Source organism: Chrysochloris asiatica, unplaced genomic scaffold, assembly GCF_000296735.1.
Source record: "Chrysochloris asiatica unplaced genomic scaffold, ChrAsi1.0 scaffold00038, whole genome shotgun sequence".
In the NCBI taxonomy this organism is placed as follows: Eukaryota; Metazoa; Chordata; class Mammalia; order Afrosoricida; family Chrysochloridae; genus Chrysochloris; species Chrysochloris asiatica.
The window spans coordinates 20,395,791-20,407,933 of NW_006408556.1; the positions used below are offsets into that span (position 1 = coordinate 20,395,791).

Below are 12,143 nucleotides of genomic sequence, written 5' to 3' on the forward strand. Positions count from 1 at the left end.
CTACTCCCGTAAGGATTTACACCCTCGGAAACCCTGTACAGGGTCGCTATGGGTCGGAACCGACTCGACGGCACTTAACAACAACAACAACAACATAGGTAGGGAAAAGGAACTCTGGTAGTGTAGTGGTTTACGAATCAGGCTGTGAACCTTAAGGTCAGCAGTTTGAAACTACCAGCTGTTTCACGGGAGAGAGATGAGGCTTTCTGCTCCCGTAAAGATTTACACCCTTGGAAACCCTGTACAGGGTCTCTATGGATTGGAATCAATTCGACAGCACTTAACAACAACATAGATAGGGAAAGGAGGTTGAGAATGTTATGGGAAGATGTGCACCAGCCACTCCTTAGAAACCCGATTTCGTCATTATAAGTCTGAGCCCACTCAATGGAACGTAACAACTATTACAACCATTATTATTTTGTAAATTGCTCTTCCCCTCTCTGTGTTTTTCAGGGCTTCTTCATCTTGGTGTTTGGAACAATCCTAGACCCGAAGGTACTGTGAGTCATTTTTGTTGTCTTATTTGTATCCTCACATTTGACCCTGAAACGCTCACTTGTAAAGTCCCATCAGCAACAGTCTTTCTCTATCATTTGTCTAGGCACATGGCCAGGACACCACTGTTAACAATACAAGTCATATCTACCATCTTTCAGGCTCTTATGGTTCTAAGCATTTTGTACTCATTAATGTTAATCCTTAAAACAATCTTGGGTACTATTAGTTTCCACGTGACAGATGAAGAAACTGAGATTCAGAATGACAGTAGTCTGCTTAAGATCTCACTAGATACCCAAATAGAATTTGAGACTACATAGCATAGAGCTGCAGGAGTGTGTTGTCTCTGTAGGATAAGCACTGGACTTCAAATCGCAAAGTCTGCAGTTCTAGTCCACCAGCCACTCCACAGAAGCAAGATGAGGCTTTCCTGCTCCCATAAAGATTTACAGACTTGGAAACTGTATTCAGGGTCGCTATGAGTTGAAACTGACTTGATGGCACTCAACAACAACAGTTTAGTTCTGCAAGGGCAGTTGGGAGAATGAGTTCCTGACTTTCACACTGAAGAGCAATGGACTCAAGGGAGGGAATTCTCCAAACACAAAAAGTAAACAAATGAACAAAGCAGCGCCTATCTGTTTGGGCTCCTAAAATCACCTTTTACCCTGGCATTACTCTGGCTCTTGGAATGAGCAATGCAAAAATCCTTCCCAGAGGTGGATGCAAACAACTCCATTTCAGAGCTGATTTTTTTCACTGTTTCACTAGTAAGTTATATAGTGAAGGGGGAATCTTACAATGTTCTTGTTTCCTCTCAGTTCACAGCTATATATATCAATCTAGTAAAAATTATTCAGAGGTGAAACTCAGAATCATAGTCTTGCTATTCTACTTCACTGGCTTTGTGCCATTGGGAAGTGCCTTAATCCCTGTGAACCTCAGGTTTCTCAAATAGAGTGCAGGGATAGTGATGATTACCCTGCCTACCCCACCAGACTACAGGAAAGAATAAACACAATTTTGTAAGCTAAAATACACAAGAAGAATTGAAGGAGTGCTAGAAGGAGTCCTGGTATGGTGCTGTGGGTTACTGTGCTTGACTGGAAAGTCAGTTCAAACCACAAGGTCGGCAGTTCAAGCTCACCAGCTGATCCTCAGAAACCCCACATGGTATTGCAACTGTAAAGTCTTGGAAACGCTATCCAAAGTCTCTATGAATCAGAAGTGCTTCGGCAGCCCTTAGCAACAATATCATTTAATTATGGTTTTTGATTACTCACAATACCACAACTAGCATTTATAGCAATCTACCACTCCCAACTCTAGGAGCTCTGGTAGTGTAGTGGTTATGAATCGGGCTGCGAATCGCAAGATCAGCAATTCGAAACTACCAGCTGTTCTGAGGGAGAAAGATGAGACATTCTGCTCCGGTAAAGATTTACAGCCTCGGAAACCCTGTACAGGGTCTCTATGAGTCAGAACCGACTCCATGGCACATAGCCACCACCACTCCCAACTCAAGGTAGCATTCCAAATACTGCATTTCTGGGGAAACTTCGGTATACGTTAATTGTGAGGAAAAACCTTCTACAAGGCCTTGGGACATGAATAATGTTTTATGTGGCAGAAGGGATGGGAAGTAAGAAGACAGTGCCTGCAGTCAGCCAGGAAGATTCAGGAAAACTCTTAGGATGATCTGGGGTCAGACTCCATGAGTCCAAGTTGTGGTTCTTTCTCTTAATAGCTGACTGATTTTGAGTGTCACTTAATCTCAGAGTCTTAATTTCATCACTTGTAAAATAGGGATAATAGTATGTATCTTACAGAGTTATGTCCAGGATAAAATAAGAAGGCAGGTATAAAAAGAACTTTGGAAAATGATCATTAAAGAGACAGCTAATATTTATTATTTTCTTGATTCTGCAGACCTATACTGTGTAGTCTCAAATATGATATACATATGCGGTTGTTGTTGTTAAATGCCATTAAGTCAGTTCCTATTCATATTGACCCTGTATAGGGCTTCTGAGGAGTAGCTGGTGTGTTTGAACCACTGACCTTGGGGCTCAAACCAATCTTGTGGTCCACTGCATTATCCTACAGAGTCACATCAGGACTCCTTGGAAACCCTATGGGGGAGTCCTGGTGTGGTGCCGTGGACTAAAGCACTGGGCCACAGGTCAGTTTGAACCACAAGGTTGGTGGTTCAAACTCACCCAGCCGCTCCTTGGAAACCCTATACAGGGTCGCTACAAGTAGGGACTGACTTGATGGCATTTAACAACAATAACACAGGGTTGCTATGAGTCAGAATTTCATCATTTAACCATTGGTTGTCCCTCTAGAAAAGGAGATTTGAATAATTGGTAAAGTAGGGGAATTGTTTTCCAAAGTTATATCAAGGAATCTGCAAACTTTTGGCAAAACTGCATTTGTTAGTCAGTAGGTCCTTATTTTAGGCCCCGAATATCAGTCTCCTAGGATTGCTTTGAGTCCATAGGACTCCTGGTATGGCACTATAGGATCAGCACTGGACTGTGAATCACAAGGTCTACAGTTCAAACCTATGAGCAGCTCCTTGGAAACTCTATAGGGTCACTATGAGTTGGAACCGACTTGATACCAGTTAACAATAACAATATACCAGTTCCATGGAGTTCTGGTGTAATGCTCTAGGATAAGCAATGGACTGCTAACTGCAAGGTTGGCAGTTCAAACTCACCAGCCATTCATTGGAAACGCTATACAGAGTTGCTATGAATTGGAACCGACTCAACGGCACTTAATAACAACATATCAGTTTCAGAAGAGCCCTGGTGGTACAGTGGTTAAAGACCTCATCTGCTAACCAAAAGGTCAGTGGTTCGAACCCACCAGCTGCTCCTAAGGAAAAAGATGTGACAGTGTGCTTTTGTAAAGATTATAGCCTTGGAAACCCTTCGGGTCAATATTACTCTGTCCTATAGGAGTCCTGGTGTGGCGCTGTGGGTTAATGCGCCAGACTGCAAAGCCATTTGAACTGCAAGGTTGGTGATTCAAGCTCACCAGCGGCTCCTCAGAAACCCTATATAGTGTCGCTATGGGTCAGAATTGATTCAACGGCACCTTACAACAACAACAACACAGGGTCGCTTGATGTCAACTTGAGGACTAAAGTGCGCCTGACCCAAGCCATGCTATTTTCAATAACCTCATATGCATGCAAAAGCTGGACAGTGAATAAGGAAGACTGGAGAAGAATTCATGCCTTTGAGTTACAGTGTTGGAGGAGAATATTGAAAGTATGTACCCTGGACTGCCAAAAGAACCAACAGATCTGTGTTGAAAGAAGTGCAGCCAGAGTGCTCCTTGGAGGCCACGATGGCCAAACTTCGTCTCTCATACTTGGGACCAGTCGCTGGAGAAGGATATTATGTTTGGTAAGGTGGAGGGTCAGAGAAAAGAGGAAGACCCCCAGCGAGAAATATAGGCAAAATGACACCATCAATTGGCTCAAGTGTGACAACAATTGTGAGGCTGGCCCAGAACTGGGCAGTGTTTCATTCTGTTATGCATAGGATTGCTATGAGTCGATACCGACTTGATGGCACCTAACAACAACAACATAGGGTCTCTGTGGGTCGGAATTGACTTGACAGCAGTGGATTTGTTTTGGGATACTAGTTCCACCTTTTTCACTTCTCCTCTTTCCCCACCTTTCTCCAGACCATATCTCCTTATTGTTGTTGTTGTTGTTAAGTGCCATCGAGTCAGGTCCGACCCATAGCGACCCTGTACAGGGTTTCCGAGGGTGTAAATCTTTACGGGAGTAGAAAGCCTCATCTTTCTCCCGCGGAGCGGCTGATAGTTTCGAACCACTGACCTTAAGGTTTGCAGCCCGATTCGTAACCACTACCCCTTAATAACCTATCAACAGGAATGAGCTGGTAGTATATATACACCCTTACTGCCATCCTTTCAGACCCAAACACATATGTCAACTTCTTACAGTTTTTAAATTCTGAACTCCTTTTGCTTTATATCCAGATAAGAGAAGCCTTAAAGTGCCGAGTAACCTCTACGAAATGGATTTCCAGATTGTCAGAGGTAACACTTTTGTACTAATGTTTTCATTTAAAAAGTTCAAAACAGTGTTGGAGTTTCAGGCATATGGAATGTTGCTAAAACTGCCTCTTTAACATTTTGTGCTGTGAGGTTTTCAGAAGTGCCAAGTGAAAGCCATTTTGAGCACTTCATATTCTTTCTGGAGTCTGGGGACCACATACAAGGGAATGAAAGCAAACTTTAATACATTTGGAGGAAAGCAACCAGGGTGGCAAGGTGGTTGGGCAGGAGGGGAGATTTCAACCAATATCATAGGAGAAGCAAGTTATGAAACAGAAATGAGAGAAGGTGAGAAGTTTCAGGCTCCCACAAGAACTCAAATGTTATTTGTGATTCCAGTTGGTTGAATCACATTCAAAGGGTAAAAGTTCCTGGGAAACACTTTGTATATGGTGGTACACAGAGAACTTCCTAATAGTTTGATTTTCAAGAGAGGATGAGGGTCATGGTTCTTGAGGGGTTAGGAGGATGGACCATTACATGTCCTAGCTTTGATTCTTATAATACAGGAACAATTTACTGTTATGCAAATGTTGAGACCCATCAACGATTCTAACTGAAGGAAAAACTGTAAAGTTCAGTAGAATGAGGGATCAGGACTGGCACAAGGTACACATCAAGCAATAAGAGAAGAGGTGATCTAGTTTCCCCTGCTAGAATCTGATAGGACTAAAATTGCCCAACATGGTCTGGTGTTGCAGGACGTCTGGGTGGAGAGCCATGATGGACCATGATGGACCATTCAGGAAACTGGACACCTTGTGGACTGAGTTGTCTTGTCCTCTCCCCATTTTTCTTGTCTCTTCATTTTCTTTCCTTTGGTTTCTTTATCATCCCTCTTCTCTCCTTTCCCTTTTCCTCCATTCCTTTTCTTTTCCTATTTCTTTTTTCCTTATACTTACCTAAGCTTTGATTTTTTCCTCCCCCTAGTTCTTGAGTCTCCTTACATGCAAGGTATCTCTCTACTTCCCTTTCAGTTGAAAAAAAGGCCAAGTTTTTTTTAAACTACAGATTAATATTTACAAAAAGCTACAATTCTTAATCATGACTGCATTTTGGAATCAACTGAGAAGCTTAGAAAATATTGTTGCCTGGTTCCCACCCTTAGAGATTCCAGATGAATTGCAATGGTGGCCCAGGTCTTGGGAGTTTTGAAAAATCTTCAGATGATTTTAATGTACAGCCAAGGTTCAAAGCCAATGACATAAAGCCCTATTGAACTATCTTAGCAGTATAGAGATTGGCCTCCAACCGGATGTAAGCTTTCTAGTACTGCCTCACTCTGGTCTGCCGTGGTGCTCTCAGGAGACAGCAAGCCCTTTAAGCCCCTTTCAAGTTTAACATTTCTCCTTTCCTAAGTGTTTTCAGTACTGATCCATTTAGGTCACCAAAGGGAAATTCTGATCTTCAATGCTATGGACAAACAATCATTTTCCGTGCTTCTCTTTGTTTTGTTTTTTGGTTTGTTTTACAGGAAAGGCTATCCAGAATCACACCCATCATGTTATTATCAGTGGTTGATTGCCTGAGTCAGTGGTTTCCAACCCTGCACATTATAATCATCTGTTGTTGTTGTTAGGTGCCATGGAGTTGGTTCTAACTCATGGTGACCCTATGCAAAACAGAAAGAAACACTGTCTGGTCCTGCGGCTTCCTCACAATTGTTGTTATATTTGAACTCCTTTCTGCTGCCACTGTGCCAATACATCTCATTGGGGTCTTCCTCCTTTTCATTGACCATCCACTTTACCAAGGGAGATTTTATAAAATTATCACTGTCCAGGCCCCACCCAAGAAAATTAGATCAGAAACTCTATCTCCTTGGCATTTTAAAAAGCTTCCCAGTGATTCTAATGCTCTAATGCCAGGGTTCAGCACCACTGGTTCAGGTACTAAGCAAATTTATCCTAACTTCCTGCGACCCTTCCTTTTTTGGGCACATTACCTTTAAGCCATTCATTGCATGCCACTTTTTTTTAATCAGTCCTTTTCAGAAGGTGATAGTAGGCATGTCACCTGTCCGCTCCTCTCCTTGCTTTGTGGGCCTTTGATCATCAGGTAGAACTCATCTGCTGTTGTACTTGTTAGTTGGTGCTCAATTCATGGCAACCCCGTGCACACCTGGATGTGCACACCTATGCCACACGGCTACCTGGTGCTGTGCCATCCCCAGGACTAACTGCAGACAGGCCATTCACTGACTGATTCTTGGAAGTACACCATCAATCTTTTCTTTCTAGTCCATCAGTCTAGAATCTCAGCTGAAATCTGTTCAGCATCATAGCAACATGTAAGCCTCCACTAATAGACTGGAGATTGTGCATGAGGCTCATTGATGGGAATTGAATTAGGTCTCTTTCATAAAAAATGAAAATTCTACCAATGAACCGTCGATGCCCATAGTCATCTCCAACTGTCCAGATACACCTCTCTCCTCTCATGGTGTCTGCTTAGGTTGTACTGTTATACCCAGAATTCAGGGTCCCCAAAGACCACCCAGGAGCCGTGTACCGATGCAAATACATAAGAGAAGTTTAATCAAGCTCGAGCCAGGTCTCTAACCTTATCCGATGCATCAGAATAGGGAAAGAGCCCTGAATTCATTGTCTGCAGGGTTTTTATAGAATTTTCAAACAGCTCAGGTTTCTCAACTTTACAATCTTTGGATTGGTTAACAATTGGCAAACTATGAGATGTTACAGTTTAATTGGTCAGCACTGGTGGTCTTTGTTCTTAGGCTAGGGTAAAGGAAAACATCTGGCCTCTGGCCTTGAGCTGCCTGGCTATTTATACATATATCATTTTCTCGGAGCTAGAGGACGTGTTCAGGCTAATGTACAGAATGGAGATTGACCTTGTCTCTGGAGGGAACTAAAAACTGAGGACTTGTCTATTTAAAATGCTTTCCTGAGCCTGACTAGAGTTTAGTCAAGCAGTCTCTAGGTAGGCAAAATCAGGTAAAGTCAGTTTGGTCCTTACAGTGCCAGTCCCATCTCGCTCAACCCAGGATAATAAATGTGTGCATCTTGGTGATTTTCTCTCTGATTTGATGCGTTAGTCTATGTTCAGACAGTAATACTTCTACCAGTGTGTTTATGACTATTACCCATCTTAGGAAACTTATACCTAAAATACAAGGGTATTTTGGACTCAGGCACATCAGAAGAGAATGACCTAAATGTTGGGGGCTTTCAGCAGACTAGATGAGAAGGAGCTATTTGAAGGACAGGAGATACTTTCATGGCACTCAGCTGCCCTCCCCTAGGACCACCTTCAGGAGAACGATCCAGGTCATGCAAGGAGGATGCGACTCCCTCACACCTGCCTCTCCCTCTCTGTTGTCAGTGGTTCTGATATAAGGAAGGAGAGGGATGGAGTGAAAGAATAAAATAAACTGCTGTGGATCACCATTCCCCATGCTCTTTGAATAATTATGATAACTGAAAATGAGCTAATGATGATAACTTCGATTATCCTTTTGTCTTCCACAGAACCCTTCTTCTGAATTCACTTGTCACCCCACCAAAGGGCCAAGCTAACAAACCAGACTACAACCCTAACTTGGGAGGTGAGTGCAAAAGCCAAGAGGTCCTTATATGCATCTCATACAAATTACGTTTCCTTTAAAAGTCACAATTGGAATCCTTATCATTAGAAATTATTTTCCCTTGATTGAAGGAACTCTATAGTCAGTACATTCTCACCTAGATATGGTCAGAGATGTATTCACATTTCTAATTCTTGGGCTACTGAACTGTTTTGTTATCATTTTGAAACAGATAGACATGCTGGAGGATGCTTATAAATCAACCGACCAGTTGCTATGGAGTTGACTCTAACTCATGGTGACCACATGTGTGTCAGAGTAGAACTTAGGAGATGTTCAGTGGCTCATTATTTAGAAATAGATTGCTAGACCTTTATTCCAAGATACTTCTAGGTGGATTTGAATCACCAACCTTTCAGTTAGCAACTGAGTGTGCTAACCATTTGTACTATCCAGGGATTCTGCTTCTAAATGAACCTGGGTAGGTTTAAGAGAGGCATGATCAGAGGTGCTTAGCTGCTCTGTTTCCTCCATCTCCTCTCTAACTCCCCATCCTCTGGACATTGTGTATGATATTAGTAATATCCTCACATGATCAGGAAATTAGGAAAAACAAAATCTGTGAGAGGCCGGTTGGAGAATGTAGATGCTAATTATCATTGGAGGTAACTTGCTGTGAGACAGAGAAAGAGAAACAGAGGACCCTGGATTTAGAGATAGAGACGCAGACATACATTGACAGAGAGACATGAAGACAGAGTTGGAAGAAAACCACCCAGATACAAGGGCATATGCAGACACCTCTTGCAACCTGTGTCTTAAGGTTCTTCCAGATCTAGAGAGAAACCAGAGAGGGATTCAGAAATATCTGCAATGAAATACCTATATTCACAGAAAGACAGAAAGATGTAGAGGGAGGCTGAGAGATGCACAGAGAAATCCAAAGAAATAAAGAGAGAGCGGCATGAATGCACAGCAAGTTTCACAGAGAGACACATTCAGAGCTACGGAGACAGAAACAGAGAGGGGTGCAGAGAGGAAAAAACACAACAAAAGCTGTGGCCATTGAGTTTACTTCCACTCCTGGGGACTCCATGTGTATCAGAGTATAACTCTGTTCCATAGGTTCAATGGTAAACTGACAGGCCTTTCTTCTAAGGTCTCTCGGGGTAAATTCAAGCCTCCAACCTTTCAGTTAACAACTGAATATGAATTGATTGCACTACTCAGGCACTCAAATACGTAGACTGAGCTTAAGAGAGTTGTCTTCCTCTTCCACACCCAGGTATATACTTCTGTGGCTGAAACTTTACATGGCAGCCCAGGCCCTTATACCAAGAAAAAGGTATTTCCAAAAGGAGTTCCAAAAAGTGATCCAGATGAGAGAAAGACACAGTTTATAACTCAGCATTGGTAGGCAATGTTGTCGTTGTTACGTGCCATCAAGTTGGTTCCGACTCATAGTGACCTTTATAAGGTTTCTGAGAAGCAGCTGGTAGGTTTGAACCACTGACCTTGTAATTCAAACTGGCCTGTGTTCCAGTGCTTTATCCTAAAAGGACAAGCCTTTTCTTGGTTTCCAGAGTGATTTAAAGTAAAAAGACTCTTCATCTGCCAAGGTGGGGCCTACCAAAAAGGGCTTATTATTCAAGAAAAATAGAGCTTATAATGTATCTTCCATGAGGTCTTTGTTGCTGCTGTTGATAAATGCCTCATATAGCAGCTCATATCAACCCTGTATTGGGTTTGAACTGCCAACCTTACAGTTAGCATTCTAGTGTTTATCGTACAGCGCCATCCCAGGGCTTGTCCATTAAAGCTGTGATTTTCTGTTCTTGATTAGGTCGGACATTCCACGAGTGGCGTAGCCCCAAGGAGAATGCTCAGAGTCCTGTCTTCTTGCCTTTGGAAAGTATGAAGGAAGCCTCACACATGGTGGTGGTGCTGATGGAGGAGCGTGTGGAGTGTGGAACAATGGAAGGACACTCTCTCTAAGCTCTTCTATGCTGCCAAACATTTCTCCCCCGATCAACTTCCCCATATTCCCTGCTGGCCATCCACAGGAAAAGGCTACATGGGTCACAGTAGTTCTGTGGTATTGTCAGGGTCTCAAGCTCCGTGGTGCTGGGCCATATTTATCCTCAGGAAGGGAACTCTGGGTCATCCTGGCAGAGGAGGATTGGGATGTCACCTGGCTAGATTCTGTGGGTTGTGAAGGGAGGGTCCTTCATGAATAGTTATCAAAAGTTGGGCTGACTCTAAGTAGGTAATTGCTGGTTCTTTTTATTAAAGGAATCCAGCTGCCAGAATATTCCACCTCCAACTTTGAATGGGTTGGAAGGTCAGCCTGATTCTGTCTTACATGCAACTTCTTCGGCCATGACTCAAGTGAAAAGAATAGAGTGTTAGAATCAGAAAAGATGTTTATTTTAAGTTAAGGAGACCAAAGCCTGGAGTAAATCAACAGTTTATCAAGGGTTGAGCCAGAGGTAGAAATTCAAGTGCCCAGGCTTCCAGCCCTCGATTTTCTTTCAAGACCATGTAGCCACTGAGTAGTTTTCAGTCCTGGTGATGTACAGTCAATGTAAGATAAACACTCACCCACAATATGGTTTTTTGAAGTCTAGGATAGGGAAGGGGAAATATTGTATTTCAAGTAGAAAGCTGCTAATTTCCTTAAGAGTGTATGTAAACAAATTCAGCATCCGTCACCCTAGAGAAGAACAGTACTGTAGATAAGAGACCTTTAAAAGTCTTCTTTTAAAACATAGACCCCTGTCCTAGAAGAAAATTAGTGGATAAAGGTAAGGGGCAATGTCGTTGTTGTTATGTGCCGTGGAGTTGGTTCTGACTCATAGCGACCCTGAACAGGGTTTCTGAGGCTGTAAATCTTTACAGGAGCAGAAAGCCTCATCTTTCTCCCGCGGAACAGCTGGTAGTTTCGAACTGCTGACCTTGCGGTTCGCAGCCCGATTTGTAACCACTACGCTACCAGAGCTCCTTATCCTACCAAAAGGTCAATATTAAAGATGCTACATTACAAATGGAAAAATGACGCTCACTTTTTCAATTAGTGATGTCTCAGTTTCTCTCTCTTCCTCTCTTTTACAACGACTACAAGAAATTCCTCCTTTAGGTATGGACGTTTGAGAAGGAAAAAGTATAAAAAAGAAGCCAACCAGAAGGTAGAAAAATGTACCTACCTGGACAATGAGCCATCTTTGAAGTGGCATTGATCCTCTAGGGACAATAGCATCCTTCTCAGAGGAAGCCAGAAAGTGTTGTTAATTTTCCACTTTCCTACATATCTTTAGAGTCTCTTCAAGGCAAGGGGGTAGGCAAATACAATTCTAATTTGATCAGTGCTGGTACAAGGAACCACCATTTACTTGAGCCAGTATATTGAAGTGAGGATAGAATATTTAGCTAAGTAATTATGGGATTATAAATATGAAAATCTTTAGAAATGACTGCATCAACTGCCATCTTCTACACATTAGAACTTTGGATATCAAAGAGATAGGGAGAGATTGACTTTTCATATCTATCGTATATGAAAAGGTCACATCTAGTATGAAATCACCTTCTACTTAGATAGACTCACTCCTCTGAGATAGGGTGGCAGGAAAGACACTCTACCTTTGGTTTATCATTAACTGAAGAGGGCTCATGGATGCTTACAAATAATCTTGGAATGATTTAGGAGTGTCTAGAGAAAGCCTGTGCCCCCTAATGCAGCCTACAACATAGTCTGGACCATCATGAAAGCAGTTGATGGATTAGGTTGGCTAGTGGCAACCTTGTGTGGAGACACATATAGTGCCTTCCCACAGCTTGTAAGAGAAGTGATTTGGTCAATTATTTAAGAAGAAATTGGTCTTACAATGTCTAAAGCAAATTCTTGGGTATAATAATTCTTGGGGAAGTTATTTAAAATTCCTTGGACTTTGGTTTTCCATTTTATAAAATGAGGATAGTGGAGTCTACC

General features: G+C 42.4%; 1 protein-coding gene across 1 annotated transcript in view; it reads left to right on the plus strand.

The window, feature by feature from the left end:
- GPR111 (G protein-coupled receptor 111) overlaps positions 1-10,150 on the plus strand; it is a 25,486-nt gene extending 15,336 nt beyond the window's left edge. The window contains exons 6-10 of the mRNA XM_006860612.1: positions 457-498; positions 4,531-4,590; positions 6,593-6,666; positions 8,100-8,176; positions 9,999-10,150. Coding sequence (XP_006860674.1) covers positions 457-498; positions 4,531-4,590; positions 6,593-6,666; positions 8,100-8,176; positions 9,999-10,150 — 405 coding nt within the window. The remainder of the gene's footprint in view (positions 1-456; positions 499-4,530; positions 4,591-6,592; positions 6,667-8,099; positions 8,177-9,998) is intronic.
- The last annotated feature ends 1,993 nt before the right edge of the window (positions 10,151-12,143 follow it).